Raw genomic sequence first — 15,717 nt, 5'->3', positions numbered from 1 at the left:
TTGTCCATTGTGTGTGTGTGTGTGTGTGTGTGTCCAGTGTGTGTGTGTCCAGTGTGTGTGTGTGTCCTGTGTGTGTTTTTGTCCTGTGTTTGTGTGTTTGTGTCCAGTGTGAGTGTGTCCAGCGTGAGTGTGTGTGTGTCAAGGATGTGTCCAATGTGTGTGTGTGTGTGTCCAGTGTGTGTGTGTCCAGTGTGTGTGTGTGTGTGTGTGTGTGTGTGTGTGTGTGTGTGTGTGTGTGTGTGTGTGTGTGTGTGTGCGTTTGCATTTGTCCAGTGTGTATGTGTCAAGTGTGTGTGTGTGTGTGTCCAATGTGTTCAGTGTCTGTGTGTCCAGTGTGTGTCCACACACACACTGGACACACAGACACTGAACACATTGGACACACACACACACGCACTGGACACACACACTGGACCCACACACACACACCTGCACTGGACACACACACTGGACACACACACACACACTGGACCCACACACACACACACACACACACACTGGACACACACACCGGACACAAACACACACACTGGACCCACACACACACACACACACACACTGGACACACACACACACACACACACACACACACACACACACTGGACACACACACACAGTCTTTATATAACTTAGTCCAAGTGGTGGTCAGAATGTTTGTCTTAACTAGCCTGATAACTCCAACATGTCTGATATGAACATTGACATAAACCCTCTACATACTTGAGTTTCTCCAGTCTGCAGTGTGGATCCTCCAGTCCAGCAGAGAGCAGTCTGACTCCTGAGTCTCCTGGGTGATTGTAGCTCAGGTCCAGCTCTCTCAGGTGTGAGGGGTTTGACTTCAGAGCTGAGACCAGAGAAGCACAGCCTTCCTCTGTGACTAGACAGCCTGACAGCCTGCAAAGAGTCAAATCATATTAAAATCACACTGCTATTCCTTGGTTGTGAAAATAGTGGCAGTACATTTTTTCAACATATTCAGATACATCAGTGTCCTGAAACCTGCCTAATCTATTCATAAATTAATGAATGTTTCATTATTATAAATTATCATAATATTGCTTGTAGAGAGAAACATGTATAGTACAAATATTTGAGTAGACTGACCAGAGCAGTTTAAAAAGCAGTATCAGTCAAAAGACAGACAGTGAGGTATCAGATTTAGATTGTATTGAGTATACAGTCCACACCATATCTATTTTGACAGTGAAGCTAACATTTTAAATGTGGCTCTATAATCCAGCATATTGGATTTGAGATCAATTGTTTCATATGAGGTGACAGTATATAATGTCACCTTTTATTTGAGGGTATTTTTATACAAGTCTGTTTCACCATTTAGAAAAATAAAAGCCCTTTATGTATCTAGTCCCCCCTTTTCAAGAAGTCATACGTTTTCTGACCAACTAACTTATAGTGTATTAAAGTAGTCAAAAGTTTAGTATTTGGTCCCATATTCTTTGAATGCAATGACTACATCAAGCCTGTGACTGCCATGATTGAGAAAGATCATGAATGAATCATGAATAATATTGAGTGAGAAGGTTACAGAGGCTACAACAAAACATGCTAACCTCTCACCATTAACATCAAATAAAAGGTGACATTCTGTATTGTTGCCTCATATGAAACATTCTATCTCAAATCTAAAATGCTGGAGCATAGCACCAAATGTAAAACTGTAATTTTCACTGTCCAAACATATATGGTGTGGACTATGTGTGCCTGGTAAACACATGTGGACCTGGTGAACAGTTATCACTTGTTGACCAACTACAGGAATACTGACCTCAGAGTCTCCAGTTTACAGTGGGGATTCCCCAGTCCAGCAGAGAGCAGCTTCACTCCTGAATCCTTCAGGTCATTGTTACTCAGATCCAGCTCTCTCAGGTGTGAGGGGTTTGACTTCAGAGCTGAGACCAGAGAAGCACAGCCTTCCTCTGTGACTAGACAGCCTGACAGCCTGCAAAGAGTCAAATCATATTAAAATCACACTGCTATTCTTTGGTGGTGAAAATTGTGGCAGTATATTTTTTCTACATATTAAGATATATCAGTGTCTAGAAACCTGCCATATCTATTCATGAATGAATGTATCATTATTAGAAATGACAAATTATCAAAGTATTGCTTGTAGAGAGAAAAATATAAAAGTACAAATATTTGAGTAGACTGACCAGAGCAGTTTAAAAAGCAGTATCAGTCAAAAGACAGACAGTGAGGTATCAGATTTAGATTGTATTGAGTATACAGTCAACACCATATCTATTTTGACAGTGAAGCTAACATTTTAAATGTGGCTCTATACTATTTTGGATTTGAGATCAAATGTTTCATATGAGGTGACAGTATATAATGTCACCATTTATTTGAGGATATTTTAATACATATCTGTTTCACCATTTAGAAATGAAAGCACTTTATGTATCTAGTCCCCCATTTAAAGAAGTCAAACGTATTCTGACCATTTGACTTATAATGCATTAAAGTAGTCAAAAGTTGAGTATTTGGTTGTAAACTCATTGGTTGCATTTGCAGTTTGTTTTGGTTGTGTTTTGGGTTATGTTTTGCCCAATCGTAACTGAATGGTGGATGATGACTGGAGTAATTTTCTGTCTAAGTGAGTAGATAAAACGTTTCTAAACACTACTAAATTAATCCTAATGATGCCTTGATTAAGAAAAATCATGAATGAATCATGAATAATTATGAATGAGAAAGTTACAGAGGCTACAACAAAACATGCTAACCTCTCACCATTACCAATAACAGAGGGGGTATGATACTTGTTCCTCTGTAACTTTCTCATTCATCATCATTCACGATTCATTCATGATTATTCATAATCATAGTAGCATCCACATGAATGTAGAAGTGTTCAGAAACATCTTCTATTCTTACTGACAATACAAGTGAAGTGACTCCAAAATGACAGGACATTATTCAGTTTCTATTGGGAAAAACATCATCCAAAACACAACCAAGACAAACTGCAAATGCATTCAACAAGTTTGTAGAATAACAAGCTTGATGTAATCACTGCAGGTAAGGAATATGGGACCAAATACTAAACTTATGACTACTTTAATACAATATAAGTGAATATGTCCAAATTGTTAAGACTTTTTCAAATGGGAGAACTAGATACATAAAGTGCTTTCATTTCTAAACAGTAACACAGATATGTATGAAAATACTCTCAAATAAAAGGTGACTTTATATACTGTCACCTAATATGAAACATTCTATCTCAAATCCGAAATGCTGTAGCATAGCACCAAATGTAAAATTGTAAGCTTCACTGTCCAAACACATATGGTGTGGACTATGTGTGCCTAGTAATCACATGTAGATCTGGTGAACAGTTATCACTTGTTGACCAACTACAGGAATACTGACCTCAGAGTCTCCAGTTTACAGTGGGGATTCCCCAGTCCAGCAGAGAGCAGCTTCACTCCTGAATCCTTCAGGTCATTGTTACTCAGATCCAGCTCTCTCAGGTGTGAGGGGTTTGACTTCAGAGCTGAGACCAGAGAAGCACAGCCTTCCTCTGTGACTAGACAGCCTGACAGTCTGCAAAGAGTCATATTAAAACCACACTGCAATTCTTTGGTGGTGAAAATAGTGGCAGTATATTTTTTCAACATTTTCATTTATACCAGTGTCCTGAAACCTGCCATATATATATCATTATTAGAAAAAATCATAATATTGTGTGTAGAGAGAAAAATCTATAGTACGAATATTTGAGTAGACTGGCCAGAGCAGTTTAAAAAGCAGTATCAGTCAAATGACAGACAGTGAGGTATCATATTTAGATTGTATTGAGTATACAGTCCACACCATATCTGTTTTGACAGGGAAGCTAACATTTTAAATTTGGCTCTATACTCCAACATGTTGGATTTGAGATCAAATGTTTCATATGAGGTGACAGTATATAATGTCACCTTTTTTTTGTTGGGTTTTTTAATACATATCTGTTTCACCGTTTAGAAATGAAAGCACTTTATGTATCTAGTCCCCCATTTGAATAAGTCATAAGTATTCTGACCAATTCACTTATAGTGTATTAAAGTAGTCAAAAGTTGAGTATTTGGTCCCAAACTCATTGGTTGCATTTGCAGGTTGTTTTGGTTGTGTTTTGGGTTATGTTTTGCCCGATAGTAACTGAATGGTGGATGATGACTGGAGTAATTTTCTGTCTAAGTGAGTAGATAACATGTTTCCAAACACTACTAAATTAATCCTGATGATGACATGATGAAGAAAAATCATGAATGAATCATGAATAATAATGAGTGAGAAAGTTACAGAGGCTACAACAAAACATGCTAACCTCTCACCATTACCAATAACAAAGGGGGTATGATCCTTGTTCCTCTGTAACTTTCTCATTCATCATTATTCACGATTCATTCATGATTATTCATAATCATGGTAGCATCCACATGAATGTAGAAGTGTTCAGAAACATCTTATATTCTTACTGACAATACAAGTGAAGTGACTCCAAAATGACAGGACATTATTCACCATTCAGTTTCTATTGGGAAAAACATAATCCAAAACACAACTAAAACAAACTGCAAATGTATTCAACAAGTTTGTAGAATCACAAGCTTGATGTAATCACTGTGGGTAAGGAATATTGGACCAAACACTAAACTTTTGACTAAATGAATTTGTCCAAATAATTACGACTTCTTCAAATGGGAGAACTAGACACATAAAATGCTTTCCTATCTAAACGGTAAAACAGATATGTATGAAAAACCTCAAATAAAAGGAGACATTCTGTACTGTTGCCAAATATGAAACATTATATCTCAAATCCCAAATGCTGGAGCATAGCACCAAATGTAAAACTGTAAGCTTCACTGTCCAAACACATATGGTGTGGACTATGTGTGCCTGGTAAACACATGTGGATCTGGTGAACAGTTATCACTTGTTGACCAACTACAGGAATACTGACCTCAGAGTCTCCAGTTTACAGTGGGGATTCTCCAGTCCAGCAGAGAGCAGCTTCACTCCTGAATCCTTCAGGTCATTGTTACTCAGATCCAGCTCTCTCAGGTGTGAGGGGTTTGACATCAGAGCTGAGACCAGAGAAGCACAGCCTTCCTCTGTGACTCCACAGCCTGACAGCCTGCAAAGAGTCAAATCATGATTTCACAAACAAACTGTTAATTTAACACCAGTAGTATAGAAGGACAATGGCAGATGCATTTGGTTTATTCTCTTAAACAACATATAGATTCATCTTCCGTCTCCTAGAATTGCATGGTCATATTGTTATACTAATATGAACATCAATGCATTGATTCAGTATGTTTTTCAATGTAATATGATATATTATATACATATTATAATACATATATTTCTCTAAACTTCATATTTATTCCTGATGATTAGTTCTTATATGTCATTTGATGTACTCACAGAGCAGCTCTGGAGGCTTTGACCACTGGCAGCAGCCTCAGAAGACCTTCCTCTGATCTGGAGTATTTCTTCAGGTCAAACACATCCAGCTCCTTTTCTGAAGTCAGCAACACAAAGACTAGAGCTGACCACTGTGCAGGTGACAGTTCTTCTTCTGAGAGACTTCCTGATCTCAGGTAGCTTTGGATCTCCTCCACTAGAGAATGGTCATTCAGTTCATTCAGACAGTGGAACAGATTGATGCACCTCTCTGGAGAGGGATTCTCCCTGATCTTCTCCTTGATGTACTTGACTGTTTCTTCATGGCTCTGTGAGCTGCTTCTTGTCTTTGTCAGTAGACCTCGTAAGTGCTTCTGATTGGACTCCAGTGAGAGGCCCAGAAGGAAGCGGAGGAAAAGGTCCAGGTTTCCTGTCTCACTTTGTAAGGCTTTATCCACAGCACTCTTGTAGACAGTAACTTTACGCTTGTGTCTGATCCTCACAGAAAAGTTCCTGGACGTTGATTGAGGTTCATCCATTCGATTCTCATTGTTGTTGATGAATGAGAGGAACACATATACAGCAGCCAGAAACTCCTGAATGCTCAGATGCACGAAGCAGTACACCTTGTCCTGGTACAGCCCACATTCCTCTTTAAAGAGCTGTGTGCACAATCCTGTGTACACTGAGGCTTCATTGACATCAATGCCAGCCTCTTTCAGGTCTTCTTCATAGAAAATTAGATTGCCCTCAACAAGCTGTTGAAAAGCCAGTTTTCCCAGTGACAGAATGCTCTCTTTATTCCAGTGTGGACCTGTCTCTTCTTTCCCAAGATACTTTTCATTCTTCTGTTTGGTATGAAACTCCACAAGGTGTGAGTACATCTCAGTCAGAGTCTTGGGCATCTCTTCTCTCTTATGTTTCAGCATGTGTTCAAGGACTATTGCAGAAATCCAACAGAAGACTGGAATATGGCACATGATGTGGAGGCTCCTTGATGTCTTTATGTGTGAGATGATTCTGCTGGCCAGGTCCTCATCACTGAATCTCTTCCTGAAGTACTCCTCCTTCTGTGGGTCATTGAACCCTCGTACCTCTGTCACCTGGTCAACACACCCTGAAGGGATCTTATTGGCTGCTGCAGGTCGGGTAGTTATCCAGAGGAGAGCAGAGGGAAGCAGATTTCCCTTGATGAGATTTGTCAGCAGAACATCCACTGAGGTTGACTTTGTGACGTCACAGCAAATCTTGTTCTTCTGGAAGTCTAGGGGCAGTCGGCACTCATCCAGACCATCAAAGATGAACATAACTTTGTACTTGTCGTAGTTGGAGATTCTTGATTCTTTGGTTTCCATTGAGAAGTGATTGAGAAGTTCAATCAAAGTGTGTTTTTCCTTTTTCATCAAATTCAGCTCCCGAAAAGGGAATGAAAATACAAATTGGACATCCTGATTTGCTTTTCCTTCAGCCCAGTCTAGAATGAACTTCTGCACAGAGACTGTTTTTCCAATGCCAGCGACTCCCTTTGTCAGCACCGTTCTGATAAGTTTGTCTTGTCCTGTTAAGGGTTTGAAGATGTCGTTACATTTGATTGCAGTCTCTGGTCTTGCTTGTTTCCTGGTTGTTGTCTCAATCTGTCTCAGCTCATGTTCATTATTGACCTCTCCTGTTCCACCCTCTGTGATGTAGAGCTCTGTGTAGATCTTATTGAGAAGTGTTGGGTTTCCTTGTTTAGCGATCCCCTCAAATACACATTGAAACTTCTTCTTTAGATTAGATTTGAGTTCACGTTGGCAAATCACAGCAAGATCATCTGAATGAAAAAATAACACAGAGGATATTAATATTACGTCTGTTTTAATGCCTACAGTATTCTAGGACTGTTATTAAATTTTAAATTATAATCATTTCTTCACATAATTGACTGTATAAATGTGTAAATGCTTTCATAATGCATTACAGACTGATGTGACTGATTATATTATTATTGGTATTATCTCTCTCTCTCTCTCTCTCTCTCTCTCTCTCTCTCTCTCTCTCTCTCTCTCTCTCTCTCTCTCTCTAAATTAATCACCACAACACATCCCTGCTGCTACTTGATGATGTCACTAGATGTTGTGTTAAGGCTGCTACAATATCATTGAGTTCCACAGCTACTTTAGCTGTACTTTAGCTACAGCTTTTAAATGTTCTAAAACAGCATTGAGGCAGACAGCTCTTACTTTTCTCCAGTGTGTCAGCAAGCTCCTTCTGGTTCATTTTCCTCAGGACGTGCAGTGTGATCTTCAGAGCCCCCTCTCTGGCACTGCTCTCCTGCTTCTCATCTTCAGCATCCACCACTTCCTTATCCTGCTTCTGACTCTCAAAGCCTTCTGGGAGTTCTGGACTAAGAATCCTCTTGAAATTATTCAGCTCGTTCTTCACAAATGTCATAATATTCTCTTCAAGCAACTGAAATAAATCAAGTAAATAAGTTAAGCAAGAGACTAAATGCTTTCTCATTAACACAATGAATGATTGACAGATCAACTTTACTTGAGGTAAACAAAAACAAATGTACATAACAGGACCACATACACTGAATATGGAGGCCAGGTCTGTTTGATGGTTCAGGGAAGACTGACTACTGAGCATCTCTGACTCTGATCTCTCCTGTTGGTTTCTGTGGACAAAACATGAGATTACATCTCCTCATTCAGGGAGTACACACACACACACACACACACACACACACACACACACACACACACACACACACACACACAGGGAGAGAATGTTGTGTTAGTTTAATATTGTTTCAGGACTATGAAAATGGAATGTTGTTTAACTCACTGACCATGACCAATGAGTTCTTCTTACCTTTGTTCACTAGAAAAGTCTCCCTCTCTAAACTGTATAGAACGATCCATAGACTGGTCACTCTTCATGGACACACAGCTGGGTACAGGGGAGGCTGGTCTCTCCTGCTTGATTGGGCTTCAACACAACAGAGACAAACATTACATCTCTCATCTACTCTGAGCTCAGATGGGGAAACAAGAGTTTCATTCCAAAACGCTATATATCCATTTTCAGAAATGTTGGTAAATTAGCTTTTATTGTTTAAAGAAATTATGAAAGAGATTGGTGTGTTTTTTCACTATCTAATCATGGTATGGGGTTGTTCAATGACAGACATGTATTTGTTTAAAATCTATCACTTGATGGTTTCATTTCAGAGACAAATAATGTTTTGTTTTTTTGCAAAATGCTATATCTGCCTCACTCTCAGAGAAATAAGTAGTACTGCTAGGTTTTACACAGTAATAATATATATCTGCCTCACTCCCAGAGAAATAAGTAGTACTGCTAGGTTTTACACAGTAATAATATATCTGCCTCACTCTCAGAGAAATAAGTAGTACTGCTAGGTTTTACACAGTAATAATATATCTGCCTCACTCTTAGAGAAATAAGTAGTACTGCTAGGTTTTACACAGTAATAATATATCTGCCTCACTCTCAGATAAATAAGTAGTACTGCTAGGTTTTACACAGTAATAATATATATCTGCCTCACTCTTAGAGAAATAAGTAGTACTGCTAGGTTTTAGTTTTTTAGTCAAATGTAACAAATAACAAAATGTGAATTAAAGAACTGTACACATGTACAAAATTCAATACAGTAATATGAGATGTAAAACATTTACATTTTACATTTTAGTCATTCAGCAGATGTTATTTTCCAGGGCCGGTTTCCCAAAAGCATCTTAAGGCTAAGTTCATCGTTAGAATCTTCCTAGGAGAATCATAGATGCTTTTTTGCCCTTCCGCATGACTTTATACACAGAAGATCTCCAGTAAACATAGAATCACATGGTTTATCCGTCTCTTTTCTGTGACCGCCGATAATTTGTCTCAATATATTTCATGATGTGTAGCCTAACATGTGCGCAATGATGTGCCAAATCTGTGATTTAGTGCATTTTTATTGGGTAAGCATTAAAATAAGCTGCCTCAATATTTGCAGCCGTAGGTAATAATATCTCTCTAGGAGCTGATCTGTTGTCAGTGTTGTGAAATAATTATAATTATAAGGATAGATTTTAATGGAGAAAGCTGATCCGAGAGCAGCGCTCCCTTTCTTTCGATCCTATCAGTATCGATACATGCTCCACCGGACGTGATACCTTGTCATGCTGCTGATCCAGTTTCTGCTGGTCTGCCTGCAGATATGGAACTCTGACCTGTTCACCTGACGTGCGACCTTGTCCCGAACCTGCTGTTTCGACCCTCTCTCTCTCTCCCCCTCCTTCTCTCTCTCTCCCACACCTGCTGTCTCGACCTCTGAATGCTCGGCTATGAAAAGCCAACTGACATTTACTCCTGAGGTGATGACGTGTTGCACCCTCTTTAACTACAGTGATTATTATTTGACCCTGCTGGTCATCTATGAACATTTTAACACATTGAAGAACGATCTGAACTTAATGGCCATGTACTCTTATAATCTCCTCCCAGCACAGCCAGAAGAGGACTGGCCACCCCTCAGAGCCTGGTTCCTCTCTAGGTTTCTTCCTAGGTTCCTGCCTTTCTAGGGAGTTTTTCCTAGCCACCGTGCTTCTACATTTGCATTGCTTGCTCTTTGGGGTTTTCAGACTGGGTTTCTATATAAGCACTTTGTGACAACTGCTGATGTAAAAAAATATAATTGGGTACTCATATTAAGCAGACCAGGCCAAGGTTTGAGAAGTCAAAGAAGTAAAAATGACTTCCTTAGTCGTTGGTTTATTTAGCAAAACAATGTTTCTTAGTTACTTTTTTTAAAACTCTGCATTGTTGGTTAAGGGCTCATAAGTAAGCATTTCACGGTAAGGTCTACACCTGTTGAATTAGGAGCATGTGACAAATCAAATTTGGATTGATTGATTTGTTCATTTTATAAATGTTATGTCTTTAGTAGTTGAACACATTATTGCTTCAACCTCGTGAAAGTGACAAACTGACACGTTTTCATGTTAGTCAAAAACAACTTTATATGGAAGGAGTGCCTTTGATATGACGGCCTGCACATGCGCAGTTCGGCGTGAGACGACCGTTCGGAGTGAGACGACTGCTCGACCTGATGACATGTTTTTACGCATGACCTTCAAATTAAATTAAATTAAATTGTATTTGTATTTGTATTGAATAAAAAAGGGGTACACTTTACTGTGAAATGCTTACTTACGAGCCATTTCCCAACAATGCAGTTAAAAAGTAACAAAATTCGCTAAATAAAAAAAGGAAATAGTAACATAATAAAATAACAATAATGAGACTATAAAAGTAAATGTCCACACACACACACACACACACACACACACACACACACACACACACACAGGGAGGGAATGTTATGTTTGTTTAATATTGTTTCAGGACTATGAAAATGGAAAAAAAGATTAGCCTACGGATTATGAAAACAATAAAAATAAATGAGAAAATGGGAGAGAAATGACTAGAGACAATGTTGTTTAACTCACTGACCATGACCCATGAGTTCTTCTTACCTTTGTTCAGTAGAAAAGTCTCCCTCTCTAAAGTCTATAGGTAGACCCATAGATTTGTCACTCTTCATGGACACACAGCTGGGTACAGGGGAGGCTGGTCTCTCCTGCTTGATTGGACTTCAACACAACAGAGACAAACATTACATCTCTCATCTACTCTGAGCTCAGATGGGGAAACCTGAGTTTCATTCCAAAACGCTATATATCCAATTTCAGAAATGTTCGTAAATGAGCTTTTATTGTTTAAAGAAATTATGAAAGAGATTGGTGTGTTTTTTCACCAGCTAATCATGGTATGGGGTTGTTCAATGACAGACATGTATTTGTTTAAAATCTATCACTGGTTTCATTTCAGAGAGACAAATAATCATGTTTTTTTGCAAAATGCTATATATCTGCCTCACTATCAGAGAAATAAGTAGTACTGCTAGGTTTTACACAGTAATAATATATATCTGCCTCACTCTCAGAGAAATAAGTAGTACTGCTAGGTTTTACACAGTAATAATATATATCTGCCTCACTCTCAGAGAAATAAGTAGTACTGCTAGGTTTTACACAGTAAATATATAGCTGCCTCACTCTCAGAGAAATAAGTAGTACTGCTAGGTTTTACACAGTAATAAAATATATCTGCCTCACTCTCAGAGAAATACGTAGTACTGCTAGGTTTTACACAGTAACAATATATCTGCCTCACTCTCAGAGAAATAAGTAGTACTGCTAGGTTTAACACAGTAATAATATATATATATATATATATATCTGCCTCACTCTCAGAGAAATAAGTAGTACTGCTAGGTTTAACACAGTAATAATATATATCTGCCTCACTCTCAGAGAAATACGTAGTACTGCTAGGTTTTACACAGTAATAATATATCTGCCTCACTCTCAGAGAAATAAGTAGTACTGCTAGGTTTTACACAGTAAATATATAGCTGCCTCACTCTCAGAGAAATAAGTAGTACTGCTAGGTTTTACACAGTAATAAAATATATCTGCCTCACTCTCAGAGAAATACGTAGTACTGCTAGGTTTTACACAGTAATAATATATCTGCCTCACTCTCAGAGAAATAAGTAGTACTGCTAGGTTTAACACAGTAATAATATATATATATATATATATCTGCCTCACTCTCAGAGAAATAAGTAGTACTGCTAGGTTTAACACAGTAATAATATATATCTGCCTCACTCTCAGAGAAATACGTAGTACTGCTAGGTTTTACACAGTAATAATATATATCTGCCTCACTCTCAGAGAAATACGTAGTACTGCTGCAAATGTGACCAACCGGCTCGATTCGGTCTTATGTAGCAACTTTTGAAATTATGTTTTTTACATTGGATAAAAGTAGTGACTCAGCTAGAAAAAGGTATTTCATACACTACAGTTGAGGAACAATGGGAAAGTAATTCTGCTTTGAAAGATGATAAACTTGTAACCTCAATTTTGAGAAAATGGCCTTTCAAAGTTTTGGTACACCTACTGGAGAGCTCTTCTTTATCTACAGGGGTATTACTTTGGCAGATAATGTCACCCATCTAAATAAATAGTATATATATATATATATAGTTAACTAAATGTATGGGGTTTTTGGTTTATGTCAGTTTCATTGTTTGTTATGCTATAAATTGTTATGTTATGGTTGTAAGTTGTAAAATGAACTAGAAAATGTCAGATTTTGCAATTCTGAGTAATTACTACTTCAGTAAGGATATACTTTATTCAGTACTAATGCAGTTACTAAATAATTCCAATAGATGAAAGCATAAGACCACGAATGACATTTCAGAAGATCAGCTTAGTTTTCTCCCTGGATACACCACCACTCCCCATATTGCTGCTTGTAGCCTATAACTGATGCTTCGTGGTCTAATGCTGCCATCTATTGGAAATTTAGCAATTTAAAGTTATTAATTCACGTACAGACATTGGTGAGGCAGCTGAGAATAAAGTGTATTTTTCTTGTTAATTCCTTAGATCAGTCTCAAACCTGCCCCACCTATCCCACGCCAATTGCTGGACTTTCACATAGAGGTTACTAGGTCACCCAGTTCAAACCACATTTATAAAACGAATGTCTTGTTTATCAAGCGTTCTGTCTTGCAATTATACATATAATAAAATAACAAAAAAAGCAAAATGCGTTGACAGGTTTTGATTAACAAAAAAATCAAAACGCTATGTAATACTATAATTGTATTTACTAAGATAATATTATTACTAAAATAGTTTCTAAAAGTGTTCTAGGCTACCCTACCCTAGAATTAGGGGTTACGGCTAAAATAGGTTATACGTAGGGTTAGAGTTTCTGTATAGCACTTTGTGACATCTGCTGGTGTAAAAAGGGCTTTATAAATACATTTGATTGATTGTTAGGTTTAGGGTTTATATGGCAAAAAACAGTATGGGTTTATGGCACTCTTGCTCCTCCTTGTGGCCGTATGTGGGTACTACATACCTCATTCACGACACGTGATAGGCTCATAGTCTGAGGTAGCAACTGCGTCTGATCTACAAATCCATTAGCTAGACCACCCAATTAGACAACAATCACCCATTATACCCATTTGGTTTGCAACTCAGTGAACCTGCGCAGCATTCGCTCAATTTGATGCCTATGAACGAAGATTTCGATACATATCAAATTACCCAGCAGACATTTCGAAACAAGTCGTAAAAAAAAGGGTTATTTCTTAATTAAAAAATGTCTTCTGGCTGTTTAAATCGGCCACATCTTGAAAAAGAGGACAGGGACATGCGTTTTGTTTAGATTGTACACTTTTTTCTTAAAACAAATATGGTTAACCATGACCAAAATATGGGTGTTGTATGCATGAGAGTGTGAATGATCCCAGACGAAATAAAAGAGTGAATACGGGTTACTAAAATTAATAAACCTGTATATCTTGATAGAAAACTAATTAGGAATTAAAGACGTCTGTGGCTGTCCAAACTGTATAATTTGTGAATAACTGTTGGGTTTGCAACTCAGTGAACCTGCGCAGCATTTGCTCAATTCAATGCCTACAAACGAAGATTTCGATACATATCAAATTACCCAGCAGACATTTCGAAACAAGTCGTAAAAAAAAGGGTTATTTCTTAATTAAAAAATGTCTTCTGGCTGTTTAAATCGGCCACATCCTGAAAAAGAGGACAGGGACATGTGTTTTGTTTAGATTGTACACTTTTTTCTTAAAACAAATATGGTTAACCATGACCAAAATATGTTTAAAGTTTGATGGGTACGTGCCAGCCATCGCCTTTTAAACTGTGTCTCACCTCACTATAGGCGACCACAACATGTACTCAGGTGAACAGTGTGCGCGCTCACCAAGTAGCCATAATCTTGTTAATAATAAGTTACCTGAGGTAAACCTACAGGGTTTACGCTCACCAAGTAGCCGTAACCGTATTAATAATAAGTTACCTGAGGTAAACCTACAGGGTTTACGCTCACCAAGTAGCCGTAACCGTATTAATAATAAGTTACCTGAGGTAAACCTACAGGGTTAACGCTCACCAAGTAGCCGTAACATTGTTAATAATAAGTTACCTGAGGTAAACCTACAGGGTTAACGCAGGCAGCTCTCATTGATAACAATAGTGAAGCTGGCATTGTGATGCAGAACAATGGGCTGGGAATAGAACGTTCTGAAGGAGAGTCGGTGTCACGGAGCTCAATAGAACTAATAGGAGCTGGTAGGGTGAAAAATGCCCAAACATAAGGCTTGTTTTTTCGCGATTACTTCATCAATCAATCAATCAATTTTATTTTATATAGCCCTTCTTACATCAGCTAATATCTCGAAGTGCTGTACAGAAACCCAGCCTAAAACCCCAAACAGCTAGTAATGCAGGTGTAGAAGCACGGTGGCTAGGAAAAACTCCCTAGAAAGGCGAAAACCTAGGAAGAAACCTAGAGAGGAACCAGGCTATGAGGGGTGGCCAGTCCTCTTCTGGCTGTGCCGGGTGGAGATTATAACAGAACCATGCCAAGATGTTCAAAAATGTTCATAAGTGACAAGCATGGTCAAATAATAATCAGGAATAAATCTCAGTTGGCTTTTCATAGCCGATCATTAAGAGTTGAAAACAGCAGGTCTGGGACAGGTAGGGGTTCCATAACCGCAGGCAGAACAGTTGAAACTGGAATAGCAGCAAGGCCAGGCGGACTGGGGACAGCAAGGAGTCACCACGGCCGGTAGTCCCGACGTATGGTCCTAGGGCTCAGGTCTCTCAGTTGGCTTTTCATAGCCGATCATTAAGAGTTGAAAACAGCAGGTCTGGGACAGGTAGGGGACAGAAGGTAATATTATGAAACTTGGCTCCATGGCGGATGCAATGAACTAATTCTATCAGAAATAAAGGTTGTAAAAAATGTCACTTGAGGCGCCCCGAAAATAATATTCAAAAGTTCAGTCCTTGGACACAGAGGGGTTAAATGGTAAAGTTACCGTCCATCTAGTGAAGAGAGGATAACTGGACAGAGGGAGCGTAGGAAGCCAGCATCCATCAAGAGAGAGGGAGAAGCCCTCCACGGTATTTAACAGGTGGAAGAAACAACCCGGGAGCTCCATCGGTCCACAAGAAATGCAGGCAGCCGGTGATGATGTAGTGGTAGCTAGGATAACTAGGATGCTGCTGGTAGAGTAGCTAGCTTAGCTAGCTGTACCGACTAGCTTGTGTGGGGATCTATTTTCTCATAATTGGATCCGTATGTGATGAATAGCTTAGAAGGAATGCATTAATG

General features: G+C 38.7%; 2 protein-coding genes across 2 annotated transcripts in view; both read right to left on the bottom strand.

Moving 5' to 3' along the window:
- LOC311098892 (NACHT, LRR and PYD domains-containing protein 12-like) overlaps window positions 1–7,839 on the bottom strand; it is a gene marked incomplete at its 3' end in the record, with an annotated part of 13,488 nt that extends 5,649 nt beyond the window's left edge. The window contains exons 1-6 of the mRNA XM_084139443.1: window positions 7,644–7,839; window positions 5,448–7,234; window positions 4,976–5,142; window positions 3,402–3,570; window positions 1,787–1,965; window positions 721–894 (exon numbers count right to left, since the gene is read on the bottom strand). Of these exons, the coding sequence (XP_083995569.1) occupies window positions 721–894; window positions 1,787–1,965; window positions 3,402–3,570; window positions 4,976–5,142; window positions 5,448–7,234; window positions 7,644–7,680 (2,513 nt within the window). The 5' untranslated portion in view covers window positions 7,681–7,839. The remainder of the gene's footprint in view (window positions 1–720; window positions 895–1,786; window positions 1,966–3,401; window positions 3,571–4,975; window positions 5,143–5,447; window positions 7,235–7,643) is intronic.
- Window positions 1–15,717, bottom strand: part of LOC311141371 (NLR family CARD domain-containing protein 3-like) — an 85,432-nt gene that overhangs the window by 56,812 nt on the left and 12,903 nt on the right. The gene's annotated exons all lie outside the window — the stretch shown is intronic.

This window comes from Coregonus lavaretus, assembly GCF_964263955.1.
Source record: "Coregonus lavaretus genome assembly, chromosome: 2".
Classification (NCBI taxonomy): Eukaryota; Metazoa; Chordata; class Actinopteri; order Salmoniformes; family Salmonidae; genus Coregonus; species Coregonus lavaretus.
Note: the sequence above shows the minus strand (reverse complement) of the source record. Positions and strands in the feature narration are given on the sequence as shown.